The 18,280-nt window shown below is 40.8% G+C and overlaps 1 protein-coding gene across 3 annotated transcripts in view; it reads left to right on the top strand.

The window, feature by feature from the left end:
- vps50 (VPS50 EARP/GARPII complex subunit) overlaps positions 1 to 18,280 on the top strand; it is a 181,325-nt gene that overhangs the window by 126,902 nt on the left and 36,143 nt on the right. For all 3 annotated transcript variants that reach the window (XM_072575489.1, XM_072575492.1, XM_072575490.1), the window contains 2 exons: positions 1,608 to 1,714; positions 17,385 to 17,506. In XM_072575489.1, the coding sequence (XP_072431590.1) occupies positions 1,608 to 1,714; positions 17,385 to 17,506 (229 nt within the window). The remainder of the gene's footprint in view (positions 1 to 1,607; positions 1,715 to 17,384; positions 17,507 to 18,280) is intronic.

Here is an 18,280-nt window from a genome sequence, read left to right as displayed (position 1 = left end):
TCTTGAACCTACGCTGCACTCCCTCAACAGCCAGAATGTCTTTCCTCAAACCTGGAGACCAAAACTGCGCACAATATTTCGGGTGCGGTCTCACCAGGGCCCTGTACAGCTGCAGAAGGACCTCTTTGCTTCTATACTCAATCCCTCTTGTTATGGAGGCCAGCATGCTGTTAGCTTTCTTCACTGCCTGCTGTACCTGCATGCTTGCCTTCATTGACTGATGTACAAGAACACCCAGATCTCTTTGTACTGCCCCTTTACCTAAATTGATTCCATTGAGGTAGTAATCTGCCTTCCTATTCTTGCCACCAAAGTGGATAACCACACATTTATCCACATTAAAGTGCATCTGCCATGCATCCGTCCACTCATCTAGCCTGTCCAGGTCACCCTGTATTCTCCTAACATCCTCCTCACATTTCACCCTTCCACCCAGCTTTGTGTCATCAGCAAATTTGCTAATATTACTTTTAATACCTTCAGCTAGATCATTAATGTACATTGTAAAAAGCTGCGGTCCCAGCACTGATCCCTGCGGCACACCACTGGTCACCGCCATTCCGAAAGGGATCCCTGAGATTTAATCCCACACCCAACCAAAACCTGCCCATCTTGCTTAAGGTAAAATTAAGTGTTGGGCCCAGATTTATGCTGAGTCATGAAGTATCTGTGAAGCTTCAAAAATGGTAGATAAAGCCTAGAATTTCCTCCATCCTTTTCTTGTTGAAACCACATTGAGATGTGCTGGAAGTGCAGGGTGTGGAAGAGAAATGGGGCAGGGCATGTCACCCAAGAGAAATCTAAACTCAATACTCTATTCCATGTTGAGGGGTGGAAGTCTAAAAATGAATGAGACAGCTAAGGCAAGATCCCGGAGGGCCAAGCTGAGTCTTTTAAACAACCTACCTTGGCATCCAGAAAACACTGAAACACCACCTCTGATTTTTACCTGGGGAAGATGACCCTGATTTCCTTTCTGTCCCTCTCCCACCCCACCTTGAGTGACGATCACTCTGTTATGATGAGCTGCGAAACTTCCTGATTTACAATACCTGCCTCGGGAATGAAAACTTGTGCCTTAGTGCCTGATTAGGATGGTGCAGTTTTGTTTAGAAACAAATATGCTTCCTAGCCTTTCAAAGGATCCTTCAAAGGTAAATCACTGTTGCATCTGGAAATCAACTCTACATGTTAGCAAAATTGCAAAGCAAAGAATCTACCAATAATTTGGAAGCAACTTGATTCTGGTCTCCACTTCTAATGTTAACCGTAAAATATTGTTCAGAACTTAAGTTGTAAAGACTTGTATGTTTAAAATGATGCAAGAAAACTTTATACAGAATCCTTCAAAAATCTAAAGACTTTTTTTAACATAACCATTTGCAATGGCATTATAATATGTATCTATTGATCAAAGCTTATTGTAGCTTTTTGTATTAACTCTCAGTCTCATTTGGGAGGTAATTGTCAATGTAAGTACTGATGTACGCTATTAGCCTGATAATGCCACATATCTAACAGCTGGTTTTGCAACCAGCGCATTCAATCAGATTTTCGATTAAACTTCTCGTTAGACCTATGGTAATTAGATTTCTCTTTTTAAATAGCATCTCAAAAGAAACCCTGAAAGGTAGGAAGAGGTCGGACTACTATCTGAACAAGGGCAATACACTCATTTTAACAAACACTACTCTGAATGTAATAAGGCTTGTTGGTGAGTATGAAAGCTTTGAGATGAAATTAATTTTATTGGTAATTAATGTAATTGACAGACAATGGTGCCTTGTCCCCACAGCACTTTACACACATCCGTACACTACACAGCCTAGTCCAGCCTACCTTGGCAACTTCCCTTAGCTGTGGATACTTTCCTGTGCTCTCCAGTCCTCAATGTAATTTTCTGTGCCTTTCTTTTTATACTCCCCTAGTCCACTTCACCGTTTATGGCAAAACCTGACTTATCGGGGCATCTGACTCCTTGTCCAGCCCATTCTCCTCTTTCTGAAAGTTTTCTCAACAACAAACTAAATGGGTCAAATCTTTGATTTGTTTTTTTAAACTTCTTAATATCTTGATTCAGTCCGCAAATTTGTTCAGTCCTTTCTTCTTTTGTGAAGTCTCTGTGTTCATCTTGCAGGTTCAAAGTTATCAATTTCTAATATTCAAGATTTGCTGTTCTAGATAAGACAAGCAATTAATACCATGTAGGTGCTGTTAATTGAGTTAGGTGCAAAATAACTTGGTGAAACTGGAAGCTGAACTTGAAAGGTGTATTAGTTCCTTGTTTTCTAACATTACCTTCCAGTATTTCTTTCTTACACTTCTTCGGAGGGTTATATTTTATTTATAATGAATTCTGATATGGTTAAATTTTTTTTTTAAACAACATGCAGATGATGAAAATGTTGATGATCCTGTGAGCTCCAGTGATCTAATGGTTGCCTCATCAGAATTCGATGTAGACATTAAAATGATCTACTAATCATCAGGAATGTAATATATTTAACAGCAAAATACTGCAGGTGTTGAAAATCTGAAACAAGCACAATGCTGGAGGAACAATATCTGAGAGAAATGTTTCAGGTCTAGTGTGACTTTTCCGACTCTGGGGTGTGAACCTGTAACTAGTGGAATGCCACAGGGATGGTGCTGGGGCCATAATTATTTACAATATATGTTAATAACTTGGATGACAAAATTGAATGTACAATAGCCAAGTTTATGAATGCGACAAAAATAGGTAGGAAGACAAGAGATGAGGAGAACATAGAGGGAAACAAACAGGTTAATAGGCAAAAAACTTTGCAGATGGAATATAATGTGGGAACGTGTGAGGTTGCACTTTGGCAGGAAGAATAGTGGAGCTGAATATTATTTAAATAGTGAAGTACTTTAGAAAGCAACAGGACAGAGGACTTTGGGAGTCATCGTGCATGAAAAGCTAGCATCCAAGTTCAGCAGGCAATTGGAAGGCAAATGGAATGTTGGCCTTTATTTCAGAGATATTCAGAGTATAACAGTAGGGAAGTTTAGCCAAAATTACACAAGGTACCAGTTAGTACACAGCTGGAATACTATGAATAACTTTGGGCCCCTTATCCAAGAAAAGACGTAATGACATTGGAGTCCAGGCCAGAGAAGGTTCTACTAGACTGACACCCTAAGTATGGAGGGACTGTCTTATAATGACAGATTGAATACATTGGGCCTAAACTCATTGAAATTTAGAAGAATGAGAGGCAACCTTATTTGAACATACAAGATTCTTAGAGAACATGACAGAGTAGATCTGGAAAAGTTGTTTCCCTTGTGGAAGACTCTGGGGCCAGTGAACATAATCTCAGAATAAAGGGTTGCCCATTTAAGACACAGATAAGGAAGATCTTCTCTCAAAGCACAGGGAATCTGTGGAATTATTTACTGCAGAGGGCTGTAAGGCTTGGCCATTACGTATATTCAAGGCTAAGACAGATTTTTAATCAGTAAGGGCGTTGGGGGATTTGTGGAAAAGATAGGAAAGTGGAGTTAAGGGTTATCAGATCACCCATAATCTCATTGAATTGTGGTGCAGACTGGTGGGCTGAATGGCTTACTTCTCCTACATTGTGTGGTCTTACGGTCATCTGAAGTGCGGCTTAAATCAATAAGCTGATGTTTGAGATGAGAGTGCAACCACTCAGCGATGATTGATGGCTTATCGTAGAAGAATATCAGGATGATCATTACATTGCAAATTTTAAATTGTTTCACTTTTCTTGTTGTGGTTCACATAATTATATTTGACATTTTAATGAATTCAGGGACTGAGGAGACCCATACAGCCCCTTAGCTTGCTCTGCTATTCAGTTAGTCCATGGTTTGACTTCTATATCAATTCCAGTGTTCCATCCCTATCCCCAAATCCTCTGATTCTCTTGGTACCTACAAATCTAACAATCTTGGTGTTGAATATACTGATTATCTGAGCTTCTGCAGTCCTGTGAATGAGAGAACTCTGAATGTTCACAACCCTTAGAGTAAATTAAATCTTTCACAACATTTCCTAACCTATTTGAAGAGATAAGCATCATCAATGAACCAACTTGTTCTCAAATTCAGAACTAAATTCTGTAGTATTGGGCATGATTGTGATTCATTACTGCTGTAGTGTGCAGCCTCTAGTGTATTATCTCCGCTTTCCCTATCCTCTGAGGAGATTACTTGGTGCAGTGACTGTTCTGCTTGGTATCCTAGAGAGTAGAGCATAGTGAACAATAATTTAGTTTATTCTGTTCATTGAGAACAGAATATTGGCTGGATCACCAGGAAATCTATTCTGTTTCAAAGATTGGGACTTAGACATAATTCAGTTGCAGCCTGAAAAATATAGCATGCCCTGCAAAGTGCCATTTTAGGTTAAAAAGTCAAGTTCTGACCTGGAATTTGAACTTGGAGTCTCTTCACTTGGGTAAAAAATACGAGAAGTGAGTAAATAATCATTGGCACCAGCAACAGCAGTCGAAAAATTTGTAGTTAATTCATCTCTGCTGCTGATACTTTATTAAGTTGGTCATATCAGTGCATCTTGATCAGAATGGTGGAAATTACTTCACTGCCGTTTAATCTACTTGTATAAATAATTAATATGAGGATGTAACAGAAGATCATCATCTGTTGTCTGGGCATGAACTTTGTTTCACGCAACAAAAGAATAATCGTTATGCTCAAATTCACTTAATTCCACTTGTAAAAAGTTGCCTTTGTGTCATAATGTAAAGATTAGTTAGCCCATTATACTATGGAACCACTGTTTGGGGCCAGTTTAATCGGGTTTAAAGCTGAAGCTTCTTTGTTCCGTCTTTCACTGTCTGACTGCCTATGCAGCAGCATGTTTCTTTCAGTGAGTCTCCTCTTTTCTGCCTGCTCCCATTCAGATTTTAAAAATTTCCAACACGATAATTGAGAAATTTAATGATCTTAAATGAAACTAGTAAATTACTTATTTGGAATCAATGATGAAATGTCAAATGTAGCTCATTAGCATCTTCAGTAGCAATTCCCTCGCACTCAACATTTTACTGGCAAGAATGTACTAAGCTTACCACATTCAGCAAATTAGTACACTTTCCCCCAAATACTTTCTGGAAAACTGGTCCAGAAAAGCAATCTAGCTGGTTGCGAAAAGCAATGAAGCTTTTCGCAACCAGCTGTTTTAAAGGTGCTTTTTGTTCAGTGCAGAGCAATTGTCTCAATTGATTGATGCTGCATGAGATTCATTCTGTTATTTCAAGGTAACCAATCTTCTGTTGGAAAGTAAGACTGAGTGGTAGAAAGTTATTTATGGCAGAGTAAGCATGATCTTGATACTTTAGAAAATTTGCAAACATAGATTCCACCAAAGATAGTTTGATTTGATCATTTTAAATCTATAGCCAAAGAGTACAAGTTGTGAGTTTTAGAATGCTAACTGCCCTTCACCTGAATTCAGTTAATGCTCAGAAAACTAAGTACCAGGCTGACTCAATTCTTTTGTTTTTGTACATTGCATGTGATCTTAAACCATAAATTTTCAAAAAGGGGCATGGTTACCATTAAACAAAAACTTAATTGCACTTACCCCAAAGTACTATAGCTGAAAGAGCAGTTCAAAGTCATAGAGTCAAAGAGATGAACAGCACAGAAACGGACCCTTTGGTCCAACCCATCCATGCCGATCAGATATCCCAACCCAATCTAGTCCCACCTGCCAACACCTGGCCCATTTCCCACCAAACCCTTCCTATTCATATTCCCATCCAAATGCCTCTTAAATGTTGCAATTGCACTGGCCTCCACCACTTCCTCTGGCAGCTCAATCCATACACGTACCACCCTCTGCGTGAAAAAGTTGCCCTTAGATCTCTTTTATATCTTTCCCCTCTCACCCGAAACCTATGCCCTCTAGTTCTGGATTCCCCCACCCCAGGGAAAAGACTTTGTCTATTTATCCCATTCATCCCTCTCAAAAGCATGGACTTTTGGACTGAGTAACTCACCTAACTCCCCAAAGCTTGTTTAATATCTGCAAGACACCTGTCAGAAATATGATGAGATATTGTCCACTTGCTTGGATGAGTGCAATTCCAACAATACTGAGTTTGACACCATCCAGGACAAAGCAGCCCATTTGATTGGCACCTCATACACTACATTTCAATTTCAAGTGCTGGAAAATATGATTATGATTAGTCCTTGCTTTTGACCAGCGCAGATTGGCTGAGTAAAGAGACTTTTTCTTTCCAAGGAACTTTTATGATATTCCTGACATCTGCCCATGCTCTCTTCAGTCACTCCTTATAACATAGATTTTTGTCAAAGTTTTTTGGTCATCTGACCTAATCTTCCTCTTGTCTCAATAAAAAGATTGACCCTCATTCCCTCTGAATCTCCTGCCTGTTAGCTTAAATCTATTCTCCTTGGTCATTGATTGGACCAGCAGAGGGTAAAGTGTATTTCGCTATACCCTGTCTACATAATTCTGAATAATTCTACCCTCATAATTCTGAACATCTCAAATCAGGTTCCTCCTGAGTCTCCTCTGCTCCAAGACAAGCGATCCCAGTTTATACAATCTTTCTCCATAGCTAAAACTCTCCAGCCCAAGCAACATCCTGTTAAATCTCTTCTGCATCCCCCCCATGTCAATAGTCCGATGAGGGAAGGGGCCATATTGGACTTGGTACTGGGGAACGAGCCAGGGCAAATGGTAGAAGTTGCAGTGGGGGATTTCTTTGGTAACAGTGGCCACAATTCTGTAAGTTTTAGAATACTCGAAGATAAAGAAGAGAGTGGTCCTAAGGGAAGAGTACTAAACTGGGCCAAGGCTAATTATATCAAAATTAGGCAGGAGCTGGGAAATGTGGATTGGACACAGCTATTTGAAGGGAAGTCCACATTTGAGATGTGGGAGGCTTTCAAATATAGGTTAATGGTAGTGCAGGATAGGCATGTCCCGTTGAAGTCAAAGGATAGGAAGGGCCAGATTCATGAATCGTGGATGACAGGAGAAATTGTACGACTAGCCAAGAGGAAAAGGGAAGCGTACATAAGGTCTGGGCAGCTAAGAACAGAACGGGCCCTGGAGGAATATCGAAAGAGCTAGACAAGTCTTAAACAAGGAATCAAGCGGGCTAAAAGCGGTCATGAAATAGTTTTAGCAAGCAGAATTAAGGAAAATCCCAAAACATTTTATTCTTATATAAGAAGCAAGCGGGTGACGAGAGAAAGTATTGGTCCACTAAAAGATAATGAAGGAAGGCTGTGTGCTGAACCTGAGAGAATGGGTGAGATTCTGAATGATTACTTAGCATCAGTGTTCGCTGAGGAGAGGAACATGATGAATCTTGAGGTTAGAGATAGAAGTTTGATTCGTCTGGATCACGTTGACATAAGTAGGGGAGATGTGTTGGATACGCTGGAGATTATTAAGGTGGACAAATCCCCAGGACCAGATGGAATCTATCCCAATTTGCTGAGGGAGGTGAGAGAGGAAATAGCTGGGGCCCTGACAGATATCTTTGCGGCATCCTTAAATACAGGTGAGGTGCCGGAGGAGTGGAAGGTTGCTCATGTTGTCCCCCTGTACAAGAAGGGTAGTAGAGATATTCTGGGTAACTACAGACCAGCGAGCCTGACGTCAGTGGTGGGGAATTTGCTGGAGAGGGCACTGAGAGATGGGATCTATTTATATTTAGAAAAGAATGAGCTTATCAGTGATAGGCAACATGGTTTTGTGCAGGGGAGATTGTGCCTTACCAACTTCGAGGAAGTGATCAAGTTGATAGATGAAGGAAAGGTTGTTGATGTCATATACATGGTTTTTAATAAGGCATTTGATAAGGTTCCCCGTTGTAGACTAATGGAGAAAGTGAAGTCATATGGTGTGCAGAGTCTTCTAGCTAGGTGGATAAAGAACTGGTTGAGCGACAGGAGACAGAGAGTAGTAGTTGATGGGAGTTTCTCGAAATGGAGAAAGGTGACCAGTGGTGTTCCACAGGGGTCAGTGTTGGGGCCACTGTTGTTTGTAATAGAGTCATAGCGATGTACAGCAAGGAAACAGACCCTTCGGTCCAACCCGTCCATGCCGACCAGATATCCCAACTTAACCTAGTCCCACCTGCCAGCGCCCGGCCCATATCCCTCCAAACCCTTCCTGTTTATATACCCATCCAAATGCCTCTTAAATGTTGCAATTGTACCAGCCTCTACCACATCCTCTGGCAGCTCATTCCATGCGCATACCACCGTCTGCGTGAAAACGTTGCCCCTTAGGTCTCTTTTATATCTTTCCCCTCTCACCCTAAACCTATGCCCTCTAGTTCTGGACTCCCCAACCCCAGGGAAAAGACTTTGCCTATTTATACTATCCATGCCCCTCATAATTTTGTAAACCTCTATAAGGTCACCCCTCAGCCTCCGACGTTCCAGGGAAAACAGCCCCAGCCTATTCAGCCTTTACCTGTAGCTCAGATCCTCCAACCCTGGCAACATCCTTGTAAATCTTTTCTGAACCCTTTCAAGTTTCACAACATCTTTCCGATAGGAAGGACACCAGAATTGCACGCAGTATTCCAACAGTGGCCTAACCAGTGTCCTGTACAGCCGTAACATGACCTCCCAACTCCTGTACTCAATACTCTGACCAATAAAGGAAGGTATACCAAACGCCGCCTTCACTTTCAAGGAGCTATGAATCTGCACTCCTAGGTCTCTTTGTTCAACAACACTCCCTAGGACGTTACCATTAAGTATATAAGTCCTGCTGAGATTTGTTTTCCCAAAATGCAGCACCTCGCATTTATCTGAATTAAACTCCATCTGCCACTTCTCAGCCCATTGGCCCATCTGGTCCAGATCCTGTTGTAATCTGAGGTAACCCTCTTCACTGTCCACTACACCTCTAATTTTAGTGTCATCTGCAAACTTACTAACTGTACCTCTTATGCTCGCATCCAAATCATTTATGTAAATGACAAAAAGTAGAGGGCCCAGCACCGATCCTTGTGGCACTCCACTGGTCACAGGCCTCCAGTCTGAAAAACAACCCTCCATCACCACCCTCTGTCTTCTACCTTTGAGCCAGTTCTGTATCCAAATGGTTAGTTCTCCCTGTATTCCATGAGGCCTAACCTTGCTAATCAGTCTCCCAAGGGGAACCTTGTTGAACGCCTTCCTGAAATCCATATAGATCACATCTACTGCTCTGCCCTCATCAATCATCTTTGTTACTACATACATAAATGATTTGAGAAGAGGTCACTGTTGGTACGATCAGCAAGTTTGCAGATGACACAAAGATTGGTGGAGTAGCAGAAAGCATAAGGGACGGTCAGAAAATACAAGAGGATATAGATAGACTGGAGAGTTGGGTGGAAAAGTGGCAGATGGTTTTCAATCCAGACAAATGTGAGGTGATGCATTCTAGACCGAATTATACAATGAACGGGAGAGCCTTGAGAAAAGTTGATGGACAGAGAGATCTGGGAGTGCAGGTCCATTGTACCCTGAAGGTTGCTCCACAGGTGGATAGAGTGGTCAAGAAGGCATATAGTATGCTTGCCTTCATTGGATGGGGTATTGAGTATAAGAGCTGGCAAGTCATGTTAAAATTGTACAAGACATTGGTTTGGCCACACTTAGAATACTGTGTACAGTTCTGGTCGCCACATTACCAAAAGGATGTGGATGCTTTGGAGAGGGTGCAGAGAAGGTTTACGAGGGTGTTGCCTGGTGTGGAAGGTGCTAGCTATGAAGAGAGGTTGAGTAGGTTAGGTTTATTTTCACAAGAAAAAAGGAGATTGAGGGTGGACCTGATTGAGGTTTACAAAATCATGAAGGGTCTAGACAGGGTGGATAGAGACAAGCTTTTTCCCAGGGTGAAAGATTCAATAACAAGAGGTCATGCTTTCAAGCTGAGAGGTGGAAAGTTTACACACGGCAAATACTTCTCACACAGAGGGTAGTGGGCATTTGGAACGCATTGCCAGCAGAGGTGGTTGAGGCAGGCACTGTAAATTCATTTAAGATGCGTCTGGACAAATGCATGAGTAGATGGGGAGCAGAGGGACGCAAATGCTTTGGAATTGACTGACAGGTGTAGACAGTACATTTGGATCGGCTCAGGCTTGGAGGGCTGAAGGGCCTGGGCTGTAAATTTTCTTTATTCTTTGTTCTATTATGTAGATTCCAGAACTGCACACAATATTCTAGTCATTGCCCTAATTTAAATTTTAACCAGTTCCAGAAAAACCTTCCTGCTGTTAACTCTGTGCCTTGATTAATAAAGGCAAGTATGCCACTTGCCTTCTTAAACACTTTATCTACATGTCCCACTACCTTAAGGGACCAGTGGACATGCAAAGCATGGTCGTTCTAATCCTTTGTGCTTCCCAGTTCGATTCATCATGTCCAACCCATCCATGCCGACCAGATAGCCCAACCCAATCTAGTCCCACCTGCCAGCATCCGGCCTATATCCCTCCCAAACCTTCCTATTCACATACCCATCCAAATGCCTCTTAAATGTATTTTCTGGCCTTGTTCGTCCTTCCCAAGGAGAACACTTCAGACTAATCTGGATTGAATTTTGTTTGGCACTAATCAGCCTTCTATATCCTCCTATAATGTAAGGCTATAGTCCTCACTATTTGCCACCCCACCAATTTTTGTATCATCCCAAATGTATTCCAGAGTTTGGGGCTATAGAACTGAAGGCATGGTCAGCATTGGTGGGTTAAAATTGAATAAATGGGAACCTAAAATTAGAGAAGCGCATATACAGAGAAACCTTGATTATCCAAACAACACAGGCGGGGAGTATTTTGTTCAGATCATCGAATGCCAGACAACACAGTTTAGCCAAGCATCGGGATCTTGCCGGATAATCCAAAATTTAGATGATCGAATGCCGGATAATTGAGATTCCTCTGTATATCAAGAAGACAAGGGGCTGTGGACATTATAGGATATGGAGGGACCAGGCAATGAAGGGATATGAAAACTAGGTTTAAAAAAATCAAGTTAGGGTTATGTTTGACCAGGAGCCAGTGTACATTAGCAAGCATGAGACTGAGAAGGAAATAATAGTTGCTTCAAATTAAGATACAGGCAACTGTTTTTATGACGTTGGCAATGGGTAGAATGTGGGACATCACCCAAGAGTGCATTGGAATAACCAATTTTCAATGTAACATAGGCATGAAGGAGAATTTCAACAGCTGAGCTGAGACTGGGGCAAAGCTAGTGTTGATAGCAGTGAAAACAGGCAGAGTGAATGATGGCACAAGGAAGAGGTCAGAAGATCAGCTCAGGGTCATTTATGACATCAAGGTTGTGAATAAATTGGTTTAATCTAGGGAGAGATCTTGATACAAAAGTTATTGGCTTCTCTTTACCATTGGATAATATGTGAGAAATGCCTGCTCCCACTCCATATCGTGATACGTGCTAGTTACAGCAGTAACTTAGTGTCAAATGAGCTAGGACTTCTGACTTTATTAAAATCTCTAACTTATGTAAAAGCTTTAATGATAACTTAGCAAGCCCAAAATGGTTAATATGTTTAGCTACTGGTGCCTCAGTTATTGCTTTTACTTTTGAAGGTGTTATATGTATTCCCTTAACATCAATGACATGGTTTAATATTCGATGGAAGGTTTAAAAAAACTCACATTTGTCTTTCCTCACTGTTAGGTTGCAATCTTCAAGTCATTGCAAAGTAAATTCTGGAGATGCTTTTATTCTTTTCTTCTTATGGCTAAAATATCATCTACGTAACATTAGACTTGTTCCAATCCACTTAAAATCTAATTCATGGCATATTCAAGGTTAGAAGTTAAACAACACCAGGTTATTGTCCAACAGGTTTATTTGAAATCAGAGTTTCAGAGTACTGCTCCTTCGTCAGAGGCAACACTCCAAAAACTTGTGATTTCAAATTAATCTGTTGGACTGTAACCTGGTGCCATCTGACTTCTGACCTTATCCACCCCAGTCCAACACTGGCATATCCACATCATGACATATTTAGAATAATGCAGATATGATTCCGAAAGGAAGCCCCTTGTATTTGAATAGTTCTTTGTGTCACGATCATTAAGTATTTCTGTGACGCAGAATCAGCATTTATCGGGAGATAGGCTTTATTAAGGTGAATCTCGAATTCAACTGAAAAGCCAGCCTCCAGTTAGTCCAGCAAATTTATCATTGATTAAAGGCAAAGGATATGCTCAGCACACTGCGTTGGATTAAAGTGACCTTAAAATCACCGCAGAAACATATGGATCCATCTTTCTTCTGCACTGATACAATGTGCAAGGCCCAATCACACTCGTCAACAGTTTCAAGGACTCCCACCTTGACCGGCCTCTCCCATTCTGTCTTAACCTTTGGTCTGATTGTTGTTAGGTGCTGATCTAGCCTTGCGACATTTTGCTTAATTCTCACCCGTGATCTTCAATTTGACAAATGCCTCTTCCATGCTTCCTGGATCCCAACCTCAACACTAGTTGTTTTCTTATGTTCCTGTGACCAGGAGGCTGAAGTGTTTAATACCAGGAGCTTTATTAGTTTCACTTTAGATTTTCACTTTACAGGGAGCAAGGTTAGATCAAGCTCTTTCCTGTGCAAAATGGTTGTTGGCATTATCATTACAAGATGTGATTAGGCTCTTAAAGTGACAGCCCACCATACCTTCAGAAACACGCATCAGGTGGATCTTCATGGTGACCTCAACTGATGTGGGAATTGAACCTCTGCCAGTGGCTTCCCTCTACAGCACAAACAGCCAACTAAGTTAACTGATTCCTATCCTCAAGTAATGTTTGATCCCTTGTTTAAAACTGTCTCTCTCGTTTTGGACAAAAGATCATTCATTATTTACATAGTTCGTGTATCTCCTATCCCTACTCCTAATAGTTAACTAAAATAGTAAACTCTGCATTTAATCTCCCTTGTTGCTGCAGTTTAACTCAGCTGGTGCAAATCTACTTGGTAGAATTGTAAAATAGCGTACCATTGAAGGTGGCTGTTCAGCTCCTCCTGCACAAATAAACACATTATGTCAAGACTATAACTTCACAGGTGTTGCCACCGATCCCATTCTCTTATATGATATGGCATCAAGAATTAACAGCAGATACAAAGCCCAGGTCAAATTTATAGTTGTTGAAATTGCACAGGCGAGAAGCAATTGTGCAGCAGCTCAAGAATTCAAGACGCTGCACATGCAACAAAGCTCCCTACTTTTGATAAAAATTTAATCTCAAACTCGATTCCCATGAAAGTTTGAATGTAAATTTTCTATTCAATGAAATGAAGTCCAATGTCTTGACCTGCTCAAAGTTATTTGAATTCTTTATAGCAGGATAATTGCTCTATATTTTAATTCTCTGTTCATTCAACCATACATAAGGAATGTTTTCTTTCCTAATGTGTACATCATTCTTGTTGACTTTATAAATGTTAATTTCTATTCAAATTAATCCAACTTTGAGGATCCCACACTGCATTTCTGTTCTGCTGTTGGATATTTTTGAGGTTTGGTTCGGTGTGAAACTGTACACTGCTTATGCCAATAAGAATTGTGCTAAGATTGTCCACACTCCTTTCTCTTTGCCCATACAGCAGAAGGAACATTGCTTCTTTATTGGGATTTAAATAGGCAGAATTAATGATATAACTGTGTTCTTTGGTCTGCACCATCAGGCTTTCTGTTGTCTGAAATGGTTGTGAAATAAGCTTTAACTAACTACTGTTTCCTCATTATTGTTATTTAATGTGTAATTACTGCAAAAGCAAACTTCAATTACAGAAACTTATTGAATTGTTCAGATTCTGACTTTAAAAATGCACGTTTTTTTTACCTTGAACAGTTTCAAAACTTTTTCCAAAATGTATAACGTTTACAGGTTTAGATTAGATTAGATTACTTAGTGTGGAAACAGGCCCTTCGACCCGCCGAAGCGCAACCCACCCAGACCCATTGCCCTACATTTACCCCTGCACCTAACGGGCAATTTAACATGGCCACTTCACCTGATCTGCACATCTTTGTGACTGTGGGAGGAAACCAGAGCACCCGGAGGAAACCCATGCAGACACGTGGAGAATGTGCAAACTCCACACAGTCAGTCGCCTGAGGCGGGAATTGAACCCGGGTCTCTGGTGCTGTGAGGCAGCAGTGCTAACCACTGTGCCACCGTGCCACCTGATGGTTTTATCAGCAAACGAGACAGTCATATTTACATCAGCAATGTTTCACAAATAACAGAGACTTGAGTGGTTAGTTAGTCCACTGTTTAGTAATTATTGAACACAAGCCATTGGCTGAGCAATGGTTAAACTTTGTTTTTCGAGCAGTAATATTGATTATTTGTACCTTTTATGTTTCCAAACATGTCTTATTACGTGTCTTAAAGAAGCTACTGCAACAGTGCTGCAAATGCCTGTCTTATGTTAGGGTTTGAGCCGGAGCAATTGTACAGATCAGGAGCATGCTGCCATCTGAGTTAATATCTAAACTACATGCCCTGAACCTCATTGGCTGAAATAAGACTGCTGTTCCAGTAGGTCAGTGGCATGTTTGTATTAGTATTTACTGGAAGGAAATCAGTTGACACACTAAAGAACTCCGTAATTGCCATTCATAAGACATTGGATCAGAAATTAGACCATTCAACCAATCGAGTCTTCTCTGTCATTCAATCATGACTGATAGGTTCTCGAGTATCAAGGGTTACGAGGAGAAAGTGGGAGAATGGGGTTGAGAAACCTATCTATTTCAGTCTTAAATATACTCAATGACCTGGCCTCCACAGCCGACTGTGGCAATGAATTCCATAGATTCATCACTCTTCAGCTGAAGAAGTCTCTCCTTATCTCAGATCGAAAAGGTCTTCCCTTACTCTAAGGCAACGCCCTCGGGTCCTCGTCTCTCCTATCAATGGAAACATCTATTCTGTCCAGGCCATTCTGTGTTCTGTATATTTCCATTAGATCTCCTCCCCACCCTCAAAAAAAAAATCCTTCTAAGCTACGTCAAATATAAACCCAGAGTCCTGAAACATTCCTCATATGTTAAACTTTTCATTCCTGGGACCATTCTCGTGAACCTTCTCTGAGCACGCCCCAGGGCCAGAATATCCTTCCTGAGATACGGGATTCAAAACTGCGCATAATACTCCAAATGTGGTCTGACTAGAGCCTCAGAAGTACATCCCTGCTTTTATATTCAAGTGCTCTCAAAATAAATGCCATCATTGCATTTGCCTTCCTAACTACTGACTCAACCTGCATGTTTACCTTGAGTGAGTCCTGGATTAGAATTCCCAAGTCTCTTTGCACTTCAGACTTCTGATGTTTCTCCCGATTTAGAAAATAGTCCATGCCTCTATTCTTCCTATCATTTGTTTGTACTTTCCCTACATCTTCAAATACATATCCAATTTTGAAAGTGATGTTGAAATTTGTTTTCACCACCCTATCAGGCACTGAATTTCAAATCTTACTGCTCTTCCATGTCAGAATAATAGCTAAAGTTAGCTACAGCAAGGCAACATCAGAACACTTTGAGACCCAAAGTAGGGTTAAACTGGGTCATGGCACTGGTACTGTTTGGCATAATCTTTTCTTTGCTGTTTCCATATGCCCTTGCTGATTGACGAAGGATGTCTCTCTACATACCAGAACTAATGGAAAACTGTCTAACTTTGCTTGCCTAATATTCAAGTCCAAGATACACCAAATCCTAATCAGAGTTCCCCTGCATTGGTGCTGCCACACTAACAGACCATGCTGTAAAACATATGCATTGGTGAATGGACAGACACTCTTATGTTGGTAGAGAGTTTGACTATTAGCAGCAGGGAGACAGATGGTATGGTCCGGGATTTGCAATGACAAGATGACACTGGAGGTTGTTGATAGTGTCACATATCTTCATAATTGTCAACAGTCTGTCACTTGAAAGCAATGCCTGCATCACACAAGATACAGTTGTTATGTCAAGCTAAGCAAGAATACATGGGGCAACAGCAACGTGACTGAGTGTTTGCCAAGCCTGTGCCCTGAACATACATGGATGACATATGCTCAGCAGGAGTAAAGGCTGAATGGCTTCTGCCTTTGCCTTGGGTGTATGTGTAGCAGTTCTTGGCAGAATGACAGGGTGGACTTTACTCTTGTCTGATGGCAGATTTGAAGAAGAGTAATTCTAAATCCATTGGGAAGTTTGTCTGACCTTTTGTGATTGTATTGCCTGCACCAGCTCTCACCACAATTCTATCAGCCACAATGAGCTGATTGAGATCCTTAAATGGGCTATTAATTTCTACTTAACAGCTCCACTAAGGATCATCTTCCTTACTGCAGAACAGTCTTGGAATGCTTCAAATGAACCTGCCTCCACCACACTCAGGCCATGAACACCAAACTTTAACCACTCACTGCCTGAAAATTTCTTCTCTTGTCATTTTTGCTTATTTTGCCAATTGCTTCATATACGTGCTCTCTCCTCCTTGATTCTTTCACAACTAAGAGCAGTTTCTCTCCATCTACATTGCCCAGGACACACACAATTTTGATTACTTCCATGAAGTCTCCTTCCATCCTTTTTCCATTCTGTATAGTGAACTTACCATTGGGGTCATGAGTTCTTGAGCATCCATATCTTTGCGACATGGACACCTGTAAGTGCTGGGAAATAGTCTCTTAGAGTGGTAATCTCCTGAAGATTGAATGCTTGGTTAGGTATTCAAAGAGGTGAGCAGGAACAAAAGGCTTACCTGATCATAAAGTGGGTCTTGAGAGAACAAAGGACTTTCCCAACTCATTGTGACCTTCTAAGCAAATGGGACAGAGACTGCCAAGCCAGACTGAGATTCCTGAAACCTGAGCCACTTCAGTGATGCTTAACAAAGTTGACCACTACAGGATGAATTCACTGTCTAATGTGATAGAAGACTGGGAAAAAAAAAGAACATTTGTGTATCAGAAACCTTTTCCCTCATGTCATCTCTGCTCTTGCACATTGTCTTAAATCTGTGCCTTCTGGATTTTGGCCTTTTAGTTAATGCAGTGGGTTCTCCTTTCTTCTCCCACACTGTTAAAATCTTTTGTAATTTTAAACACCTTTATCAGATCTCACTTGGTGTTTTCTGCTCGGAAGGAAGCAAGTCCATTTTTCCTCTGTATTCATGGTAGTAATACCATATTCATGGTAGCCATCCTCGGAAATCTTTCTTCCTTTTGAATTTATTTTGCTATTAAATCAATGTTACTGAAACAAAGGAGCAGTTCTGAAAAGAATGGCCTAAATTTCGTATACTCAATTATTTTTGTTTATAATTTCCTTTTCATTTTATTTCTAGGAAAATACATGCAAATGATGAATATCCTGAAGCCAATTGCTTTTGATGTTATCCATTGTATGTCGCAACTATTTGACTATTACTTGTATGCTGTATATACATTTTTTGGACGGGAGGACATGGTAAGTTCTGATGTCTATAATAGTTGTTAAGTTCTCCAACAGATGCCGATATTTTAACAAATGGCTACGTGTTTTCGTATGATGTCTTTCATGTAATTAGCAGATCCCTAGGCATTTCATAGGAGCATTCCGAAGCAGAAGCAAAGTACTCTAGATGCTTGAAATCTCAAAGTATAAGTGTAAACTGTGGGAAATACTCAGCAGATCTGACAGTATCTATCGAGAGAGCGAGCGAGAGTGTTAACTCTTCAATTTGCAATCATGAATCTAATGAAAAGGCCACGACTTGAAATATCAACACTGTTTCTCCTCCACAAATGCTGCCTAACCTGTTCTGTATTTCTGGCATTTGCAGTTTTTATTACAAAGCCAAATCTTGCACTGAGCTACATAAGGAGATATGGGAATAAGTAAGCAATAGTTGGTTAAAGAGAGAAGTTTTAAGAGGGGTCTTGAAGACGGAAAAACTGCACGAGATTGGAGAGTTTTAGGGAGGGAATTCCAGCGCTTAGGGCTTTAATGACTAATGATATGGCTTCAAGTGATGGAGCAGTTAAAAGTTGGGGATGTTCAAGAGGCCAGAATCTGGATGAATGGAAAAGTCTGAGCATTGTATAGCTGGGCAAGACTACAAAGGTAAGGAACCTGTTTAAGCAGATATAATCAGGGATGAGAATTTTAAAATTTAAACATTGCATAATAGAGCCAGTGCAGGTCAGCCTGTTTGTCAGACAGTTCAGTCTGTTGGCTAGACAGACTTGGTACAAGTTAGAA

This window comes from Chiloscyllium punctatum, chromosome 8 (genome assembly GCF_047496795.1).
Source record: "Chiloscyllium punctatum isolate Juve2018m chromosome 8, sChiPun1.3, whole genome shotgun sequence".
Classification (NCBI taxonomy): domain Eukaryota; kingdom Metazoa; phylum Chordata; class Chondrichthyes; order Orectolobiformes; family Hemiscylliidae; genus Chiloscyllium; species Chiloscyllium punctatum.
This window is presented reverse-complemented; position numbering and strand designations above follow the sequence as displayed.